General features: G+C 38.1%; 1 protein-coding gene across 1 annotated transcript in view; it reads left to right on the top strand.

Annotated features, from left to right (window-relative positions):
* GABRB3 (gamma-aminobutyric acid type A receptor subunit beta3) overlaps positions 1–23,509 on the top strand; it is a 209,497-nt gene that overhangs the window by 153,191 nt on the left and 32,797 nt on the right. The window contains exons 4-5 of the mRNA XM_034668908.1: positions 3,846–4,066; positions 20,180–20,327. Of these exons, the coding sequence (XP_034524799.1) occupies positions 3,846–4,066; positions 20,180–20,327 (369 nt within the window). The remainder of the gene's footprint in view (positions 1–3,845; positions 4,067–20,179; positions 20,328–23,509) is intronic.

Here is a 23,509-nt window from a genome sequence, read left to right as displayed (position 1 = left end):
AATGGAGAGGCTGGCATTCACCAGCAGTATCAGACTCACCAGTATTGCCTAGTTCTAATCCCCATGCCCTTGGAGCCCCCAAAAGCCCTGCATTTGAGAAATGCCATTTCAAGGCCTCTCCCCTGTCTCCTTTCACCCCCCCTCCAAGCCTTCCCTCAGTTGCACTGTATTTGAGGGTGACAAACCCAGGAAAAAGGCAAGGAAAGCTCACAAAGGCTCTGGGGAGCTCCAAATGTGGGAAGCATCAACTTGACTGGGACCCCCTGAAGGAAAGAAACTTTCACAAGGCATCTGTCTACATAGCAGCTGTGCTAACTATTTGCAAGGATGGGGGCTTTAGTGGTATCATAGTGCTTATTCCCCTCAAAAACTGCATTACCTTACTTGACTTGATTTTCCACTCTTCGAGATGGCTCTGCAAACCATCCTCCCACCAAGCTCATTTCAGTATATTATGCAGAGCAATCTAGCTCTTGTCCCTTACAGCTTCAGTTTTGAGGTTGAGAGTCACACCCTGCAGGGAGGTAGCCCCAATGTCAAATCCCATGTCCCCCAGTTGCTCCTGTTTAATGGGGCATGGAGGGAAGAGAGGAGGCAAATTACTTCAGCTCTTTAATTTTTTTTTTCTTCATTGATTGGGAATGATAATGAGAATACTGATAATCCCTGCTTTGTGTTTAAATGAAATGATGTTAGAAATGACTGGTACATAGCAAGGGGTCAGAGCATAGTCACTGCTACTGTCATTATTATGCATGATGCTCACCACTGCCTAGCACTGGCGTCAGCACCGTGGCCTGCTGTCTGCTGTCACCTTTCCTTTGTCTGCCAATCTGTACAGGAGAAAGAAATGGGATACTGACTAGTGTCCCTACTAACGTAGTGAAGCCATTGTTTTCCAAGGCACAGCTGATGCAGCAGGTTTGGATTTAAATAACTATTTTTCCCCTTCTGTTTACCTAAGCTCTCCACAACCCTAAGCCACTCAAGTCACCTCAGCAAACACCCAAGACCAAAACTGAGAAGTGCTGTTAATGGTGTGGAGAACAGCACAGGCCAAAATAAGACTCAGAGCCTGAGCTTACAGGCTCTGGATGACAACTGGGTTCCCAGGGCAAACTGACACATTCCCTCCACCCTCATGGCAACCCATGTGAACGCCAGTTGGAAGGGAACTCAGAGAAGTGCTAGACTTCATGACTCAGGCGTAGGATGTGGGCTTAGGAACCAAAGAGAGAAGCAAGTGAAATGCTTCTATTTCAATAAGAATGCAGTTTGGAGCATTATATTCAAATCGAAAATCCTTTAACTGCTACTGCTGATTTATTTCCATTTTGTTATGCCGCTGAAACTTTGAATGTTTCAGTTAAAATGCTTCACCTACGTTAGCCATCATTCATGGTAATGCAGGGGACGTGATTGTACTCTTTGGGCGTCCATTTGCAGCCTGACATTGTACATCAAGCCCAACATCTGTGAACTTTTAGGATTTCCCTATCCTGCACCCCCTTTCCACTTGTTCTCCCTTATCACCCACCAGCAAGCACTGTCCACCCATTTTGGCCTTTGCTCATCATCCCTCTTACCACTAAACTCACCACTGCACAACTGATCTTCCTGATCCGTGATTTTTGTGTTTAAAATAGGTTTTGCCATTACTTCAGTATGGCAAGGCCAACAGAGCAGGAGACAGCTGTCATTGAAAAGTTTGTTAACACAGACCTCAAAAGAAGGGGGTACACCATCCGTTGCAGGGAATGGGGGGGAAGGATGCATACAGGGAAGCTCCGGGGTCAGTCACAGGGAAGAAGGGAAACTGTGGGCAAAGAGCTTTATTGTGGTTTCCATGGGAATGACTTTGCATATGGGAGTCTGGATAAGCAAGCTTAGGATGGGCTAGTTTGAATAATTAAAGTGGGCCCTGGGGTCTAGACTCTTCCTCGTGGCCTGGTACTTGAACATAGTTGAAATATTGGCCTGGAGTGTAAAAGACCAAGAGAGAAGGCACTTGGCGTGTGAGCTCTGGATTGGTTGGTTTGCATTTGGAAAGCACAATCTAGAGCTTGACAGAATTGGTTGCGCTATCTAGGAATTGGCTAGCCCGGGGGGAAAGTTTTTGTATCTTCTGGTCACTGCCACAGAGTCCAGACTTGCCCACCACTCTGTCCTTTCCCCCTCTTGAACCCTAAGTTCCACCAAAACTGCACTCCTCAGAGTTTCTTATCAATTCTGTAAAATCAATGCAATAAAAGCAATATCCTTGTATGATTTATTTTTCATGCCCCCATCCAATATCTGGCTAGCCAAGGCCTATCTTTAATGTCACCTGCTCTGTGAGAATTGGTGGTGGGGTGAGGGCCAGATCACACAGGTAATGTCAGGCACAGAACTCTGCCCATGTAAGTGCCTGGGAAAAAACTTTTCTATGCTTCTTCTCATACCCTCAAATACTATCTCTCCTTCAAGTTGAAAATAAAACCTCTCTAAAGACTCCCGAGTCCGTTTGAATTTTATTGCATCCCCTCTCCTCTGATTTTTTTATGGCTCTTATAGCTTCAGACTTCTTTTGCTGATAGTTGTTTGTCTTTTGTCACCTTGCCTGTGAACACCTGGAGAAGAACGTCCAGGTTTGTTCTTTTGTCATTTCAGAGGCTTCTGTGCTCTAATACTCAGGAGATCAGTGATAGGTAGGCATTGTTAGATTAGCAAGCACTGAGAATGGCCCTGTGAATCAGCAAAATGAGTATTGGATGCGATGTCGAAAGACCTGTGTCTAGGATTGACTCTTCCATTGATTTGCAATCCCACCTCTCATTACCCACAAAAGCAGGATGTTTGCCGACATCTGTAAGTGTGTGAATTCAGAAGCTCCTGCAATGTAACAGCGACTTTTCCTTCCCTGGTTAGGGAGTTTACCTTTGGATTTTCAGCTTGGATCCTTCTGTAGTGGGGTTCAGGATGTCCCATGAATATTACTAAATTTTCAGACTTGATTGCCAAAAAGAGGAAAAATTTAAAAATAGAATTTTCATGCTCAGCCTGATTTCTTTTTTCTACTTTCTTACTGTATTAATTACTTTGCAAACAAACAAACAAAACAAAGGAACAAACAAACAAAAGTAGGATCATCTGCCTACATACTTGCTTATTTTGTCGGCAAGCCTGTGGGGGTTGCACCATGGCCCATTTCCCCCTCTCCTACACCGGGCTTTAGCTATAGGCTCCCATTTCCCCCAGACGAATATATCATCACCTCAAGGTGATGATATGGCCTAGTTAGTGTGGAAATGGCTGTGGCATTCTGGAAGAAAAAGAAAATGTAATGAATAAGGCACAGAGACCTCTCACAGGTCATTGTGTCTCCAGTGCATGTGTATGGAGGGTTTGTATTTACAGCTCTCGCAGAGGGCAGGAGAGGAAAGTGGCTTACCTGGTAGACCTTCTCTGCTGTGTGTGGTAAAGACACATGTCTGCCCGATGGGAGATGGAGTCCTCTAGGGGACTTTTCAGGGTCCTGCCAGCAACCTGATTTTATGATGACTTTTTTAAAATTATTTTTTGACCTTTATATCTGTGTGACTATTGCTTAAATGCCAATTTGTCTAGTCTGGTTCTTACCTAAATAAAACAGAGGATTAAAAAAAAACAGCAGAGGATTTATAGACACGATTTACACCTATTAAATCTAGTATTTGCATTTAGAAGAAAGCAACCACTGTTTCCTTCCCTGCCTGAAAATAATATCCATTTCTCCTGGATTCCAACCAGAATTTAACCAGTCATGAAGGAAATATGCCTGTGACTGAGCACAAACTAATTTTTTTTCTTTTCTTTTTTTCCCCCAGGATTACACCTTAACCATGTATTTTCAACAATATTGGAGAGATAAAAGGCTTGCCTATTCTGGGATCCCTCTCAACCTCACGCTTGACAATCGAGTGGCTGACCAGCTATGGGTGCCTGACACATATTTCTTAAATGACAAAAAGTCATTTGTGCATGGAGTGACAGTGAAAAACCGCATGATCCGCCTTCACCCTGATGGGACGGTGCTGTACGGGCTCAGGTCTGTCTGCCTTTTCAGGGCCAATTTCGCAGTTGCATGGTGCATTGGCATTGAATTTCTCACTTGAGATGATTATAGGAAGTGAGGCCACATCCTCAGATTAATTAGGAGACAACCACGAAACACTGAGATTTGCACACACACACACAAGTCTTATAAATATAAGATATGGGGCATTACTGTTATTATAAATAGTCACCACACAAGGGAAAAACTTCCTCCTTGGATTGATTTAAAATAATTCGGTTGCCATATCTAAGAACACAGATTCCCTGAGGACGGATTTCCCATATCATAGCCACAAAGGCCTGTAATTAATATTGCTGTGACACTGCAGAGGTTTTCAATAAAGTTTTCCCAAAGCTGTTTGCCGCATTGGAAACAATGTCTAGTTTTGCCGTTATATGGTGTAATCTCCTGAGAGCTTCATGAGATGGTGTCACAAATATTTATGGGAATGACTAAATGCAAGGCTTCCTGATGAGAATCATCTCTCACCAGGTCTCCGAATGAAATCACTTGAATCAGGAAACCAGGCTGATGCCTGGAACCCTGAGTAGGCCCTGGGCTTCCCTGGTTACCCTGGAAACCACCAGGCCTTCCTAATTATGTGAATATCATCACCCTGGCTAAGTGGTGATCTTAAAAATCTTTTGTCTCTTGCGCTGATTTTGCAATGATTTTTGTTTTGTTTGTTTTAGAGTAATTTGTGTGTCTGTGTCTGTGGGTGGGTGGGTAGGAATGGGTGTGAGTGTGTATAGGCACACATGTGTGCCTTTCTTGATCTCCTGGCCTAAAAATGCCTTTAAGATCTTCTAGGAGTGACCACAGTTTTGAGTAGGACACAGGTGGATATCTTGGAGAAAATATTTATCATAAAATTATCTGAGGGGCGCCTGGGTGGCACAGTGGTTAAGCATCTGCCTTCGGCTCAGGGCGTGATCCCGGTGTTATGGGATCGAGCCCCACATCAGGGTCCTCTGCTATGAGCCTGCTTCTTCCTCTCCCACTCCCCCTGCTTGTGTTCCCTCTCTCGCTGGCTGTCTCTGTCTCTGTAAAATAAATAAATAAAATCTTAAAAAAAAAATTCTGAATCCATAGGCCTTTAGCTAAGACTCCAGCAGGTCTAAAGATTATACAGNCCTTGTGTTCCCTCTCTCGCTGGCTGTCTCTGTCTCTGTCAAATAAATAAATAAAATCTTAAAAAAAAAAATTCTGAATCCATAGGCCTTTAGCTAAGACTCCAGCAGGTCTAAAGATTATACAACATATACCTGAATCTGCATCACTGTGACTTTTAGTGCTTCAGATGAGGAAGGGATTATTTAACATTGTCTTAAGCAGAAAATGTTGAGAGACTTTCTCAAAACAGCAATATATAGAATAGGAGATAGAATTTTAGCAAAAAATCAGACTTTTTAAGTGTAAGGGGGGAAAAGTGGTGCATGTGAACCAAGCCATGGTATTACGGTTAAAAAAAAAAAAAAAGTTCAGGCTGTTTCTCTGGGATGTTTCAAGCATTTTGTAATTTTGCCTGGAAATAAAAAATGTGGGTGTGAAATTCTGGAGGTTCTGACAAGTACATCAGTTGTACACAAGGTTACCCAGAAATCATGTGAGCATAAAATGGGGAGTCATGCCCCTCATTTATCTGCGCCCCAAAAAATGAATAGAAAAAGTGTGTGTGTGTGTGTGTGTGTGTGTGTGTGTGTGTGTGTGTGTGTGGTGGGGGAAGAACAAAAAAACCCAATATCAATAAAAATTAAGCCTAGACTTCTTGGTTTTTTTTTTTTTTAAAGATTTATTTATTTATTTTAGAGACAGAGAGAGAGAAAACACAAGCAGGGTGGGGAGCAGAGGGAGAGGGAGAAGGAGAGACGCGGACTCACTGCTGAGTGGGGAACCTGAGGCAGGGCTCGGTCTCACGACCCTGTCATCATGACCTGAGCCAAAATGAAGAGTCAGATGCTTAATCATCTGAGTCACGTAGGCGCCCCTAGGCTTCCTGGCTTTTTAAACAAAACTTTCTATTTGGGTTCTCTCCATTTTTATTTTCACATTCTTTATTGTCTTACCTGGGGTAGAATATGTTAGTATGCCTCTATTGAAACTTTAACTGTTAGGATAGTGCCTTAGTCTATTCTGGTTGCTATAACAAAATATCATAAACTGGGTGATTTACTAACAGCAGACACTTGTTTCTCACATTTCTGGAGCCTGCAATCCAAGACCAAGGTGCCAGTGTCTGGGGAGGGCCCACTTCCTTGTTCATAGTAGGTGCCTTCTTGCTCAGCTGGTGAAGGGGGCAAGGGAATTCTGTGGGATCTCTTTTATAAAAACAGTAATCCCATTCATGAAGGATCCACCCTCGTGACCTAAGCCCCCACTTCCTAATACCACAGCTTTTGGGAGTTAGGATTTCAACATACGAATGTAGTGGGGGGGGACTTAAACATTCAGACCATAGTAGACAGAATGATATGATATGAATGAAAGAACTATAATGCAAGCTCTGTTTGCAAGTGTTGGATTTAACACCATAAAACATGCAAAAATAAGAAAAACCAAGAGAATAAAACTATATCCTTAGCTAATACTCTGCCTATATATTTATACATAAAAGTTAAGTAATTATATAATAAGCTATGGGGAGTTTTCAATAATAAACTTGGTACAATAACTTTAAGAACTCTCTAGTCAAATTTACATCCGTTATACATCTCAAACAGCCTCTTAAGTCAGTAAATGGATTTCTAAATAAATAGCTGTTTTTATTCAAATGTAGTCTTAATATACTCCTTAGATCTTTATTTAGAACCTCATATTTTTGAAACAATTCTTCAAATCTATGTGGACCTGGACAAGCTGTCAGAAAGAAAATCTCTAAACAACAGACTGTCACATTCTGCACATGTTAACGGCTACCCTGTGCATCTGATTCCTTTTGAAATTGGCTAATTTAGAAATTTTTGCCTTTAGATTTAAAAATCACACATAGCTGTAGAAATTAATTTGAACTTGAAATAATTTGGATTTTTGGAAAAGAAGCACCTTAGTATTTCAAAATACTGATAATGTTATTAAATTCTTGTGTGTGTATATACACACACACACACACACACACACACACATATTCTGTTATTCTATGTGAACCGAAGTACCATTTATATGTATTCTATTTTACACACACACACAAACACACTCAACGTGTATATGTATCCTGTTTTTGGTAAAAAAAATAGAGTGAGTGTTCACATTGGTAAGGCACCCTCCATCCTCCTCTTGGTCCCAAACCTTATCGTCCCTTTGCGCTCTTTCTGTTGTTGTGCTCAGTGGATCATGTTAGGGACATGGCAAGCCAACAATGGGCCAGTGGATGAAACCCCAGTGATACATCCTATCTTTCTGGTATCTAGGTACCACAGCATGAACCTGAAGGAGGTCTGGTGCAGCTAAAGACTTTAGTGAGTTAAACTCCCATGAAGGTTTATGGAGCCCTGGGATTGTTGTTTATCTTCTGCTTTTACAGTGCTGCTGAGGAAGTTCCAGCCCAGCAGGGATTGCTTTCTTACTGGCTGTGTCTCTGAGATACTGGTTGTCTGTCCTGGCTATATCCCTGAGACATTAAGGTTGATTTTTTTCTCCCCCTGGAGACTGGGATCGCCTTCACCTGGCTATACAGCAGTTGCCTACACTGGTAGGTCAGTCACCGTTAAGCTCCTCTAGGCTCATTTTCCTATTCATGTCCAGCCATTGCAGTACAGGATCAATGGGGGCTTTTTCTTTATCAAGCGTAGATGAAGATCTTTGGCTGTGGATGAGCTGTCCATGATGTAGGTTTCTACGTCATCTCAGTCTTATTCTGGGAAATCATTAATCCATTACTCTGATGACTCTGCAAAAGTGGTCGATGACTGCTTCCACAGATAGTTGAGAGTGGTCATGTTCTTGTAGCAATAAAAGGTCATCAGAAATCATGAACTATTTTTTCAATGACTCATCGAGCCACTTGAGTTTGAAACTTGGGCTAACGCTACCTTGAGCTTATTGGCTTGAGCTCAGCTGAATAAAACCGTGATCTGAGCCTCTTACACATGCCTAAGTCACCATGTGATATGAGAGAATGCTCTAGATAGGGCATACATACCATCCTAAAATAAAACAGGGGCTCTTTGAATTTCATTTGGACAGCCAAACCTTTTCAGGAACTAGGAAGATCTTGGCTAAGATGCTTACAGATGTTGGTCCTGTTCCTGTCACAGTTTTTCTGTTTTCTTCAGTGCTGGGTTCTAGTTTTTGCTGCCTGTGAGAAGGCAGAGTCATCCCTCTCCTGCCTTCCCATGTTTCTTTTTCAGTCAACTGATCACCTGATGTCATGGAATATCTCACCTAGCACCATTTTGTAATGTGATCTTTTCCTCAGTCCATGTATTTTGTCTTTGAACCTTTTTTTTTTCTGATGCTAGGAATTGGTAATGGGTTCATAAAATAGTATTTGATTTACTTCAAAAGCATCTGAGAATCTAAGGTTGAGTCATCTTCTTCAAAACGGGTGTAGCCATGTTCTTCCTGAGAAGCTTATTGCAAAATTTGTTGGAAAATAAACTGCAACATTTCCACTTGCTATTAAAAATACTCAAAATTGTTAAAGTTGACATTCTGATAATGAAGAAGTTGAACACAATGTTAAGATGAAGCTACAACTTATTTCACAAAATTCAAATTAAGTCATCTAATTGGTTTGGTTGTCATCTTATTCTGAAACTGCTTTATACAGTGGCTCTGATCATACATCTTTTCCCCCCCAGAAAAGATGTAAGCTAGCGGAATTAATAAGGCCCATGTGATTTGAGCACAGGTGTGCTTACTTCTCAAACTCCTGTTTTGTCACTATTTCCCAGTTACTTTTATGTAAGTAAATAATGTATTGATGAATTGCTTTCTAAAAAGGATTATGCTGGGACCCCTGGGTGGCTCAGTCAGTTAAGCATCAGACTCCTGATTTTGGCTCAGGTCATGATCTTAGGGTCGTGGGATTGAGCCCCATGTTGGCCTCTGTGATCAGCGCAGTCTGCTTGTCCCTCTCCCTCCCCCCGCTTGAGTGCTCTCTCTCTCTCTCTAAAATAAACAAATAAAATCTTTTTTTAAAAAGGATTATGCCAATTTTTGTTCCTATCAGCAATCAATTACTTATTTAGGGTTGTGACACCTGCTTTGTACTTTATCCTTATGTTGGCTACTGTAAATAACCTATCTATTTACTTCATCCCTCAGGGCTGGAGAAAATCGCTCATTGCATTTTAAATTCAAATTCATAAAATTCTTTGTCCTTCCTATGCTCATCCATTCTTCCCCTGCTTTTAAAGACTCTTTCACACCTTCACTTCAGTCACTCCCTCCACTCTCATTTGATGACATTTCCTCAAACTTTAATTAAAAACAGAGAATCCTCTTCATCTTCCCATTTCCCATCTAACCTGCTTATTACTCACACTTTGACTCTTGCACTCACTCTTTATCATGCTTCCAGTATGCAGACCTTCCTTCCTTCCTCTTTTCAGAAGTATCAAGGACTAGGATGTCCCTGTCTTAAGGCCTTTGCACATGCTCTTTGCTGGATGTAGTACTTCACTTCTAGATATTCATGTTTTTAGCATCATGGAGTAATTATGTAATTGAGGACAGTTCAACTGTCACCTCCACAAGGAGAATCTTGCTTTGATCGTCTTTTCCCCTTCTATTAAACATCTTGTCTTATCAGTATTATAGCAGTTACTCAGATGTAATGTTATCTTGTCATTTTATTACATCTCTTATTTATTGACTCTTTGTATTTATCAATGATGGTGGGGAAGCCACCATGAGAATATAAATTCTCTAAGAACTGTTTCTGTCTTATTTATTGTTCCATCCCCAAAACCTAGTGCAGTGCTGAGTGGAAAAGATATTCTATGAGGATTAAATTTAAATTCTAATTCTTCTTTCTGTAGTATTTCTATTTTTAAATTTTCTATTTAGATTCTTAATCTTAATAGAAAATTAAATTAAAATTAAATCAGAATTTATTTTGGTTGGAATTATGCTTATTAAATATTACTTTGAACAAGTGCTATACTATGTTCAATCTTTCCTACATAACTGTGACATTTCTGAATTTATTCACGTCTTCATTCATGGCTTGTGGCAGAGTTTTGTCATTTTCTTTAGACAGCCTACTCATAGCTTGATAAAGTTATTCCTGTTCTTTTTGTGTGATACTGTTAGGAATGGGATCTTTTTTATGTTATTTTTCCAACTGACTTTTACTGATATGTGGGAATGTTATAATCTATTTGTTTATAACTATCTTTGTTTAGGCACTTCTCCAATATGATATCCATCCAGGCTAACAGTTTAGTTAATAATCTTGAGGATTTTAGGCTAATAATCAGATTGTTCATAATGATGATTTTTATGTTCATCTTCATTAGTTTTATTCTTATTTCTACTTTCTTATTATTGCATTGATTTCAACTTCCAGAAAATGAAACACAATAGGGATAACAGTGGTACCTTATTTCCTAGTCCTTTGTCATAATAAGAGTGCTTTTTGTATCCCACTATGAAAATATGATTTACATTTTCAGTTTAAGGTAGTTTTGATTCATTCTTTTACTTCCATTAAAAAATATATTTATTGACTACCAATTAGTTTCTGAGAACTGTGTCATGAGTTGGAAAACACAGATATCGCCAATTTATGGAGTTTATATTCAAGAACTAATTATAAATCAGATAACTGACCCCAGATTATTTTTTTTACAGATCAGAAATAAAAATAGATTTTATTAATTCACTCATCTCTGTTTGCTCATTTTCCTGATTTAACCTGTAACTGAGATGTATTAATTCCCTACCTTGAGTCATCCTTAAATTCCTGAGATAAATCCTATTTTATTGTGGTGGGCAATACTCTTTAAAAAACTATTACATTTGTTTTGTCCATGGCTAACTTACAACTGTTTTAATTTTAATTGAAACATAATTGATATAAAATGTTCTGTTAGTTTCAGGTATACAACATATTAGTTCAACGATTTTATATACTACTCAAGCTTACTATGATAAGTGTAGTCACTAATCTGTCCCCATGGCAATGTTACAGTACTATTGACTCTACTCCCTATGCTGTATTTTTCATCTCTGTGACTTATTTATTTTATAAATGGAAGTTTGTATCTCTTGATTCCCTTTATCTATTCTACCAATGCCCTCCACCCCCCCCACTCTGGTAGCTAGTTTGTTCTCTGTATTTAAGAGTCTGTTTTTTGTTTGTTTCCTTGCTTGCTTTGTTTAGATTCTACATATAAGTGAAAGCTTATGGTATTTGTCTTTTTCTGACTATTTTACTTAGCATAATACCCTGTAATTTCATCCATGTTTTTGCAAATAACAAGATTTCATTTCTTTTTACGGCTAAGTAATATTCCATAGTGTGTGTGTGTGTGTGTATCACATCTTCTTTACCCATTCATCTATCAATGAATGTGGGTTGCTTCCATCATCTTGGGTGTCATACATAATGCTGTAATAAACATAGGGGTGTGTAAAAGTTTCCAAATTAGGGTTTTCATGGGCAGAGGTGGGGGTAAGAGTCCACAGTGGAATCTTATGGGAATTCTGCATCCTATGGGATTTCTATTTTTAATTTTTTGAGAGTCACTGTGGGAAAGAAGAAAAAGTCTGATTTTTAGAGTTTCAACCTTATAATAGTCAAATGACCAATTTTCAATAAAAAAATATTGTAAGACATACAAAGAAAGAGTAAAACGTAGCTCATTCAAAGGAACAAAATAAATTGACAAAACTGTCCTTAAATATGCCCAGACATTAGACTTACTGTATGAAGACTAAGTCTGTCTTAACTATACTGAAAGAGCTAAGGGAAAACATGGACAAAGAAACAGAAGGAAATTGAGAAAATGATACATGAATAAAATGAACAAAATAAAGAGATAGAAATTGTAAAAGGGACCAAACAAATTCTGAAGCTGAAATACACAGTAATTGAAGTGAGTTCACTAGAGGGGGTTCAACTCCAGATTTCAGCAGCCAGAAGAAAAAAATCAGTAAATTTGAAGATAAGACAATTAAAATGATCATGTCTGAGAACAGAAAGAAAAGTGATTGAAGAAAAGTGAGTGAAGCCTAAGGGACTTGTGAGAAACCATCAGGTGCACCAAGAGATGAGCATGAGAAAGAACAGAGATTATTTGTAGAAATATTGGCTAAAAAATTCCTGAAGTTGATTAAAAACAAAAACAAGAATCTATAAATCCAAGCTCAATGAACTCCAAGTAGGATAAAACCAAAGAGACCCACATTAAGACACATTATTCAAACTGTGAAAAGCCACAGAAATAGGGAGAATCTGGAAATCATTAGGAGTGAAAAATTCATCCTATATAGGGGAGCCTCAAAACAGATTATTATCAAAACAGATTTTCTGATGAAAAAAATGGTCTTGGAGACCAGAAGGCAGTGTAATGGTTAAATATTTGAAGTGTTGAATGATAAAACCTACCAAAGATAATTCTAAATCTGGCAAAACTGGCCTTCAGAAGTGAGGAGAAATTAATAAATTCCCAGATAAACAAAAGCTGAGGGACTTCATTACGGTAGACCTGCCCAACAAGAAAGGTTAAAGGGTGTCTTCCGTTTGAAATGAAAAGATACTAGACAGGAACTTGAAGGTATAAGAACATTATAAGATCTCCAGTAAAGGTAAATGAACCTAGTATTACTTTAATTATTTTTTATAACTCCACTTTTTCTGTTATTGAAAAGACAAGTGCTTAAAAATAATTGCAAAGCTCTGTTGTTAGGCACACAATGTATAAAGATGCAATTTGTAACATCAGTAACATAGGGTGGTGCAAAGCAAATTGGGTAGAGATTTTATATGTGGCTAAAGTAAAGCTTATGTCAATCCAAATTAGATTATTCTAATATTAAGATGTCATATGAAATCCCCAGGGTAACCAAAAAGAAAGTATCTATAGAATATGCATAAAGGAAACAAGAAGAGAATCAAAACATCTCACACAAAAAAAATCAACAGAAAAAAAAAAAGATGGAGGAAATGAAGGAACAAAAGGCTACTGAACATACAGAAAACAGCAAAAATGGAGAAGTCTTTCCTTATTAGTGATCACTTTAAATATAAATAGATTAAACTCTTCACACAATAGCTAGAGATTGGAAGAATGGATACAGAATAAAACAGGATCCACCTATATGCTATTTACAAGAGACTCACTGTAGATCTAAAGACATACATAAATTTAAAGTGAAAGGATAGAAAAATGTATATTCCATATAAATCGTAATCAAAAGAGCTGAAGTGGCTATACTAATGTGAGATGAAATAGATGTTAAGTCAAAGACTATAACAAGACAAAGAAGAACATATATTGATAAGTCAATTCTCTAAGATTTGACAGTTATATATATGCACCAGACATCAGAATTCCAAATATATGGAATTGAAATTAGAATTAGACAGTTCTACAATAATACCAAAACTTATGAGATGCTGGAAAACAGTGTTGAAGAGGGAAATTTATACCTACAGATGCATACTTTGAAAAGAAGAATCCAACTTTACACCTTAAGGAACTAAAAAAACAAAACAAAACAAAACAAAACACTAAAGTAAATTAAAATGAAAACTAGCATAAGGAACAAAACAATAAAGAGTAGAGTAGAGATAGATAAAATAGAGAGTACTAACACTATGAGGAAAAATCAATGAAATGAAAATTTGGTCTTTTGAAAAGATCAACTAAGCAGACAAACCTTTAGTTAGACCAACAAAGAAAAAATAGGGAAGACTCAAATAACAAAAATCAGAAACGGAGAACATTACTACCAAATTTACAGAAATGAAAAGATTTACAAGAGACTACTATGGAAAATTATATGCCAAAAGTTGGATAGCCTAGGTGAAATGGGCAAATTCATAGAAACAAAATTTGCCAAAAGTAAATTATAAAGAAGAAAAATCTGAACAGACTTACAATTAATGTGAAAATTGAATCAGTAACTAAAAAAAACCTCTCAACATAAACAGCCCTGGGCCAAATGGCTTCATTGTTTGAATTCTACCAAGCATTCAAAGAAGAATTACCCCCAGTTAAAACATGTGAAGAATTAACCCCAGCTAACACAAATTCAAACTCTTCCCAAAAAAGGATGAGGAAAGAATTGCTTCTTAACTCATCTGTAAAGCCAACATTACCCTATACCAAAGGCAGACAAAGACACTCCAAGAAAGCCACAGATCAGTATCCCTTATGAATATTAATGCAGAAATCCCCAACAAAAAACTAGCAAACTAAATTCAGCAACATATAGCATGATAAAGTGGGACTTATTCCTGGAATGCAAGTATGATTCAACATAGGAAAATGGCATATAACAAAATGAAAAGAAAAAAAAAACACATTATCTCAATTGATGCAGAAAAAAACATTTAACAAATTCAACAAACTTTTGTGATAAAAATGTGGAAAGAAGTAGCAATTGATGGAAACTCCCTCACATGATAAAGACTGTACGTGAAAACTCCCAATTAAGAGTTTCTGGGTAGCTCAGTCGGTTAGGCATCTGACTCTTGATTTCAGCTCAGGTCATGGTCACATGAGTTGTGGGATCAAGCCCCAAGTTGGCCTCCACGCTCAGTAGGGAGACTCCTTGAAGATTCCCTCCCTCTGTCCCTTGCCCCACTCTCTCGCATGCTCTCTTTCCCTCTCTAAACTAAATAAATAAATCTTAAGAAAAACAACTTTCCCAATTTAAGTCATATTCATTTGTGAAAAGCTGAAATCTTTTCCCCTAATATCAGTAAAAAGATGCCTGCTTATGCCATATTCATTTTAACTGGAAAAGGAGTAAAATTGTGTGTAGATAGCATGATTTTATGTAGAAACCCTAAAGATTTCATGCAACAGCCCCCAACCTGTTAGATCTAAAAAAATGAATTCAACAAATCTACAGATTTCAAAATCAGCATATAAAAATCAGTTGCATTTCTATATATTCACAGCGACCAATCAAAAAAAGACATTAAGAAAACAATTCCATGTAAAGTAGCATCAAAAAGAATGAAATGTTGAGGAATAAATTTTGTGATGGAGGCAAAAGACTGGTACACTATAACTGTAAAACATTGCTGAGGACTTTAAAGAAGACATAATTAAATGGAAGAATTTCTTGTATTCATTGATTGGAAGACTTGATATTGTTAAGATGAAAATACCATCCAAAGGGATCTACCGATTCAGTGCACTCCCTATCAAAATCCAGGTGCCCTCCCTTTTTTTGTAAAATGGAAAACCCCATTCTAAAACTCATACAGAATCGTATGGAAACCCAATTATCCAGAATAATCTTGAAAAAGAACAAATTTGGAGATCTCACATTTCCTGATTCCAAAACATACTACAAATCATGGTAATCAAAACAGTGTGATACTGGCATAATAACAGACACATTGACCAGTAGAATAAAATAGAGAACCCAGAAATAAGCTTTAATATATATGATCAAATGATTTTTGACAAGAATGGCAAGACTCTTCAATGAATAAAGGACAGTCTTTTCAACAAATAGTGCTGGGGAAAACTGAATATCCACATGTGAAAGACTGAAGTTGGATGCTTATGTTATACCATATACACAAATGAACTAAAAGTGAATCAGAGATGTAAATGTAGGAGCTAAAACTCTAAAACTCTTAGAAAAAGATGGGAAAGCCTCATGACGTTGGATTTGGCAATGTTCTTTGATATGGCATTAAAGCACAAGCAACAAGAACAATAACAAAATATAAATTGGACTACAGCAAAATTAAAGACTTCTGTGCATTACAGAACACAATCAACAGACTGAGAAGGCTACCAGTGGAAGGGGAGAAAATTTACAAATCATATATCTGATAAAGGGATATTCAGATTATACAGAGAACTCCTACAAGTCAATAACAACAACGGCAACAAAATCAAACTATCAGTTTAAAAATAGGCAAAGGACTTGAATAGTTTATTTCTCCAAAGAAGATATATGAACGGCCAATAAGCATGTGAAAGGATGCTTAACATTATTAGTCACTAAGGGAATGAAAATCAAAAACACGGTGAGATACCATGTCATACACATTAGTATGGTTATTATGAAAAAAAAAGAAAGGAAGAGGGAGGGAGGAATGGAGGGAGGGAGGGAGGAAGGTAGGAAGGAAGAAAGGAAAGAAGGAAGGAAAGAGGGAGGAAGGAAAAGGAGGGAGGGAGGGAGAAAGAAAAAAAAGTTTTGGCAAACTTATAGAGTAATGGGAATCCATATGCATTGCTGGTGGGAATATAAAACAGTTCAGCCACTGGGAAGAGCAGTATGACTATTTCTCAAAAAGTTAGACATAGAGTTATTGTAAGGTCCAGCAATTCCAATTCTAAGTGTATACCAAAAGAAACAAAAGCAGTGACTCAAACAGCTAGTTTCACACCAACGTTCACAGCTGCATTATTCACAATAGCCAAAAGTTAGAAACAAACCAAATGTACGTCAACACATAAACAAACAAAATGTGGTATATACATACAATGGAATAGTATTTAGCCTTAAAAAGATACAAAATTCTGACATATGATAGAACAAGAGTGAATTTAGAAAATGGTAAGTGAACGAAGCCTGGCACAAAAGGACAAGTATTACGTAATTCCATTTATGTGAGGTACCTAGAATAAGTAAATTTATAGAGATAGAATAGAGGTTACCAGGTCTGGGGGCAGGGTCGGGGAGGGGATGGCAGTGGAGAATGGGGAGTTAGTGTTTCATGGGCTACAGAATTTCTGTTTGGAATGATGAAAAAGTTCTGGAGACGGATGTTGGTGATGGTTGTGCAGCAATATGAATGTACTTTACACTAAACTGTACACTTAATGGTGCAAATGGTAAATTTTATGCATATTTTTACCTAATTTTTAAAAAAATGTTGTCTCATGTTTAATTTGTTGACTTGTATGCTGTTTGTTTTTTGCTCTGTTTGTCTAATAAAGCCGTTTCATACCCATTTTCTGTCCTATACCTATCATCTTCTCTCTGTTTTCAAAACTTTGTCTTCTGCTTTTAGGAAGGTTCTACAAATTTGCCCTCTCCTTTCCATATTAACTACAGTCCCCAGACAGGAACAGCACCATCATCTGGGAAATTCAGAATTACAGACCCACCCCAGACCTTCTGCGCAGAATCTGCATTTTAACAAAACCCCTTAGTGACTTGTATGCCCATTAAATTTTAAGAAGACATACACATCAATAAATTATTTTCAGCTGCGTCAATTCTACTATCTGTCTTCGGTATGAATTTCAATTCAGTGCCTATGGCTGGGAATCCTAGCATTCTTTTCTTAGTTTTATAGCATCTACCTATGCCTTTATCTCAGGCTCGTCTTTCCCTATGTCTCCCTGCTCTTGTTCTAAAGACAGCATATGCATTCATGCCTTCTGACTACCAGACATATATCTTCCAAAAGTTTCAACTTTCATTTCTACACTTCCATACTTTTTTCATAGAACACCTCTTTGTTTAATTCATGATTATCCTTAGGTGGGATATATCATAGAGACAAAGTGAGTTTCTAGTGAGACTATGGATATGGTGTCCTCAGTCTCCTTCAGCCTCACTCTCACCTTGGAAGCCCTAGCCCCTTAGGGTATAAATCTGAAAATTTGGTTAATGTGCTCCATTTGTTATGCCTAATTGCATTCATTCAGAGTAGGACCCTCACTTCTGACTGCTGGGTTAACTGACTAGGTCCTGAAGTCAGATGCAGTGTGTGATACTTTGAATAGACTCTTGAATGATATCTTCTACTCTGGTATGCATGGCTTCCAAGTCCTATGGATATCTGCCTTTAGCAGTAATGGCTTTTCTTTGAGTGGGTGGGTTATATGCATTCAACTATGTTCCCCAACCACTTTCAACTAGAGTTGTGTCCTCTGAAGCTATAGAGGGAGAGAGAGGGAGAGAGAGAGAGAGAGAAGAACTGGGGGGTTGGGTTAGCAGGCAAGGCCAGACCACTCATCTGTCTAGGTCAATGCTGTTTTCCAGCCCTTTCCAGGGGAACTTACTATGGTGATGAAGATGTTCTATAATCTGTACTGTATGATAACAGTAGTTGCCAGCCATATGTGGCCATTGAGCATTTGAAATGTGGCTAGTGCATCAGAGGAACTGAATTTCAAATTTGATTTCATTTTAATTAATTTAAAATTTAAATGTAAAATGGTCACAGTGCTAGTGTCTACCATTTTGAACAACATATTTCTAGATGTGAAACTCTGCCAAGTGGGGTAATCAGACCCAGGGAGGTGGGGAGTACTTTCCTGGTTCTTTCAAACTGATTTCTCCCTTCCTCTTCAGAGTGTTGAGCCTGTGGTGTTCTCTGTAAGAACTTCCTCAATCATCCACTCTGACAGTTCTGTTCCTGGCAGATGATTGAGGATCTGGTGTACACCTTTCTGTTGGTTTGTCACCTTTCAGTGGCTGTCAGGACTATTACCAGTTTTGGCCTTTGTGTTGCTTTATCACCATATTGTTTGAAAATCAGGAGGAGAGGCACCAGGGCCTGTCTCATTTGCCTGATGTGACTACTCATTTCTCCAAGATTGATTATTTCTAAAATGAGAAGGGATTTATCCTGAAACATGGAACTAGGTGCTATCTACAAAGGGTTTTGCTATCTTATGACACTCTTGAGAAGTATCAGATTGTGATTTCCATTTATTTATAGGAGAATTTATGCTTTTCTATGTATTTTGTTACCTGTGTTGATTGTTGTATCTCTTATCTATTGCCGCAGTGCTGCTGTGTAACAAATAGCTAGAAAGCCTCAATGCCAGATGATAGTAAGTGCTCATTACTTGTGTGTCTGTGTGATTAATGAGTATCTGTGCTCATCCTGGCTAGCTCACTCACAGACGGGGGGTGAATGGTCCCTGCAGGGATGAGTGAGCACCTCCATCCTCCTCCCCATGGCCATTCCCCACCTAGGACCAGCAGACTCATCTGGGCATGGCTTTTTTACAGCAAAGGCAGAAGCACAAAAGGAGACCAGAAACAGAATGACTCTTGGGAGCTAAGCTTGAGACTGACACATTGTCACTTCCACATGTCCTTGTTTTTTTTTTTTTTTTTAAGATTTTATTTATTTATTTATTTGACAGAGAGACAGACAGCCAGCAAGAGAGGGGACACAAGCAGGGGAATTAGGAGAGGAAGAAGCAGGCTCCCAGTGGAGCAGGGAGCCCGAAGCGGGGCTCGATCCCAGAACCCTGGGATCATGACCTGAGCCGAAGGCAGACGCTTAACGACTGAGCCACCCAGGTGCCCCACTTCCACATGTTCTTTCAGACAAAACAAGTTACAAAATTGGCCCTTATTTAGGAGGTGGGCAGACAGCTTCTTTTTAGTGAGAAGAATTACAGTGGATATTGGGAAACAAGGAAGAATGGGGCTGCCAACACGATCAACTTAACCCAAGGACTTTCCCAGCAACATGCTCAAAGAATCTGCATAGCAAAGGCTTTCCGACAGTTCTGTGAATGTATTTTCTTATATTTTTTGTAAAACAAAACAAAAATTAGAATAACTTAAATGTTGGTTTATGCCTTGTGTTTTTTCCACGTTGAATAGTAAGCCCTTGCTTTAGAATAATAGTCCGTTTGAATTATTTTACTTAGGCCCTTAACCTTAGCATCTGTGTTCCTATTCCTAGAAAAATGCCTGATGAACTTGGTATATGGAGAACCAGGAAGAAGAGGACTATGAGTTACCACAAGGCTGTTGCAAAGGTCTAAATAGTTACCTATAAACCAATAGCCTAGATGTGCTGCTATCCCATGACCATAGATATAACTATTGCCCAGAGTTCTCAGACATTTAGCCATTCCAAGTGCAAGCGAGAGGTCACACAGGAGGTGCTGCTAACTTGCTCTTGGGCCTGTTAGTTTAACAAGATTATGATCAGAGAGCCAGGACTCTACTGATGGCTGCATTTTGCTGTCACCTTCCCTGCAGGCCAGGCCGTAAAACTCATGGGCGTCAACATTGGCCTGCTAAGAACTCATCCTGCAGTAGAAGGATTCACAGAGCCTACCTGGCTATTAATGCAGGGGGTGTCACCAAGCATCTTGACCAGGAAGCCCATGGAGTTCTCAGTGAGTCAGTAACTCTGTAAGGCTAGGGCTCCCGCTTGGAGTGGTTGAGAGGGCAGGTGTCCCCTCTTGCACTTATATTTCGGAGATTAAATCCAAGAGGGGCTAAGCTATCTCTTTCCCTCTTTACTTCTTGAGTCCCATGCTGTCTGCTTATGCCTGATCCCCATATCTTCAAAGTCATTGTTTTGTTTGATGACTATTTATGGGACACCTACTGTGTGCCTGTGGGAGTTATTCCAGGCACTGGGGAGATGGCTGCTTACGGGAGACAAAGCCTTGCTCTCAGACTCACCTGAGGAAATAAAAGGGACCTACAACAACAAAGAGATGGATGTTCCAATTGTAGATAGTTCTGAGTGTAATGAGAGCATTAAATGAGAGCAGAGGTAGATGAGGCCCAGATACTTTAGTTCTGGAAGGGCTCTGAGAATGCTAGTCAAGGACATTTTCATTTTTGTCCTGTCTGGTATTTACCATGAATCTAAAAGGTTAGTACAAGTAGGTAAAGAGATGGCGCATTGTCTAATGATTCGCTTTCAGTAAGGATCCCAGACTCTGCCCATAGTCCACCTTTCCCAGCAGCATTGGCAAGGGGTACTTTTGCACCTTGGCCAACAAGTGGACATTTCAGGCAAATGTTTTGTCATAGTGAGTGTGCTGATCAGCCAACAGAAGTATTTCCACAGCAGCCCCTCTAGGTGATCTGTGGGGAGTTCCGTATTTGTGCAATGACATGAAGAGTTTGCATCTGCCCTTATTACTCTTTTTCAATTGGTGGAAATTTAAAAGTGCTGACACCAAAGTACGTCTCATAAGCTTAATATAATTGAGACAAAGTGAAAACCCTTCGACATGCTAAAAGTCATGGGTCTCCTCGACTTAGGCTTCCTCACTCAGCTGTGCAGGCAAAGGACACACAAGATAGTTTATAGATGGTGTCCTAAGATGGCTGTTATCACTTCATAAGATTTTAAATTTGCTGGGGATAATGATCCCTTTATAAGCTTTGAGTTTATTCCTTGAATTTTCATACTTTTGACTGTTAAACACATCTTTAGGAATATATCACTTATAAAAGCAAGACTATCTACTGAATTCTATCCTATTCCACAACGAGTTAAATATCACTACTGTTACTGTAGGTGTAGCATGTAGAGTATTTATTTTCTTCCTTTACATATTATATTTACATATTTTCATATATATAATGAGAATACTATATGTATGTATATGATCTCTCTGTGTGTATATATTGTATATATTGTATATATTTGAATTAATTTGTGACTGTCTTCTTTGACTGAACATTAGGCTTATGAAATCCGTCCATGCCGCTGTAGTTCATTTATTTTTNTGTAGTTCATTTATTTTCGTTGCTATACAACTGTGCAAGTACATCGCATTTTGTTTAGCCACTCTATTGCAGATGTAGATTTATGACTAATGCTACTATGAACATTCTTGTACTTGTTTTTTTGTGAATATGTGCACACACAGATGTTGAGTGTATACCTGGAAGTGTAACTGTGAATGTTCAAGCTTAATGATTATGCCAAACTGTTTTCCAAAGTGGTTTTACCAATTCACATTCATACCAGTAATGCACGAGTGTTCCTTTTGCCCCACAACCTTGCTAGCATTTCACATGGAAGTCACCTGCTGGCTATTAGTTGATATTTTGTGCTTTTAACTTCCATTTTGCTGAGTGCTAGTGAGATTAAGCACTTTTTCTTATTGGTTATTTGGACATTCTCTTTTGTGAACTACTTACTTGTACAAGTCTCTTTTGCGAATTATCTGTCATTAATTTATTTGAATGATTTATACATTTTAGGTGTAAGTTTGTTATACATTACAGTATGTCACAAAAATGTACTTTTTTACAATGAGACCTACAGTCCACCTGCAACTGACTTTTGTGAATGGTGTGAAGTATGGGTTGGATTTTATTATTTTCCACAGCACCATTGCTTTGCAGCAACACATTTGTCATAAATTGTTTGTATGTGCATAGATCTGCTTTTGGACTTTATATTCTGTACCATGGGCTTTTTTATCCATCTTTGTACCCCGTATCTCACAGTGTTAATTACTGTAGCTTTAAGTAGAGCAGATACTGTATTTACTATTTACTATCGACTTTACTATTACTCTTTATTTACTATTGATTTGATTATTTTGGGCCCTTCACATTTCCTTGTAACTTTTATAATCAAATCATTAATTTTCACCTAGAGGGGTGCCTGGTTGGCTCAGTCGGTTAAGCATCTGACTTCGCCTCAGGCCATGATCCCAGGGTCCTGGGATGGAGCCCCACTTCTCCCTCTCCATCCCTCTCCCCACTCGTTCTCTCTCTCTCTAATAAATAAATAAAATCTTAAAAAAAGCTTTCACCTACAAAATGGTTTGGCTTTTTATTAGGAATGCCTTACTTAATTTGGTGAAAAGGCACATTGTTATAATTTTCCAATCTGTATATATTTTATCTCCATTTATATAGGTCTTCTATAATTTGTAGTAATAACATTTTAGGGTTTTCTGTATAGAAATACTGCACATCTTTGTTAAACTTTTCTAGATGTTTGATATTTTCTGATGTAATTATAGATGGTAAAAATTTTTAACATTATATCTTATTTTTTGCTAATATATAAGAACACAATGATTTCTTATTGAACAGCCTTGCTAAAGTATTTATTACTTCTGACAATTTATCTGACATGTTTTTTTTACCTTTTCCCAAACACTGCAGAGACCTTTATGCATCTTAACTCACCATTTCCTCATTCTGACTTATACTTGCTATTGTCATTATATATTATAATTTTATACATATTTACAACCCTGAATGATACTATTGTTGTTGTTAAATGTTCACTTAGATATAATTTAAGTGTTCGCTTTTCTTTGCTATTCCTTCGTTTTCTTATCTCCAAGTCACTATCTGTGAATGTTTTCTTCAGCCCAAAGAAATTTTATTTTTTCATAAAAAATATTTTTAAAATATTTTATTTAGTCTGAGTCTCCTGGTCACAAATTTCTTCTAGTTTTTTTTTTTAACTCTTTATGATCTTATGTCATATAGTCTTATAAGATGGCTCTAGAAATTTAGGTTGGCATTTTTTTTTCCATTTGAAGATGTTATTTCATTGTACCTGGCTTCCACTCTTTCTATTGAGAAGACCCTGTT

Source organism: Ailuropoda melanoleuca, chromosome 9 (genome assembly GCF_002007445.2).
Source record: "Ailuropoda melanoleuca isolate Jingjing chromosome 9, ASM200744v2, whole genome shotgun sequence".
In the NCBI taxonomy this organism is placed as follows: Eukaryota; Metazoa; Chordata; class Mammalia; order Carnivora; family Ursidae; genus Ailuropoda; species Ailuropoda melanoleuca.
The sequence above is the reverse complement of the archived record's forward strand: the minus strand, read 5'-3'. Positions and strand labels throughout refer to the sequence as shown.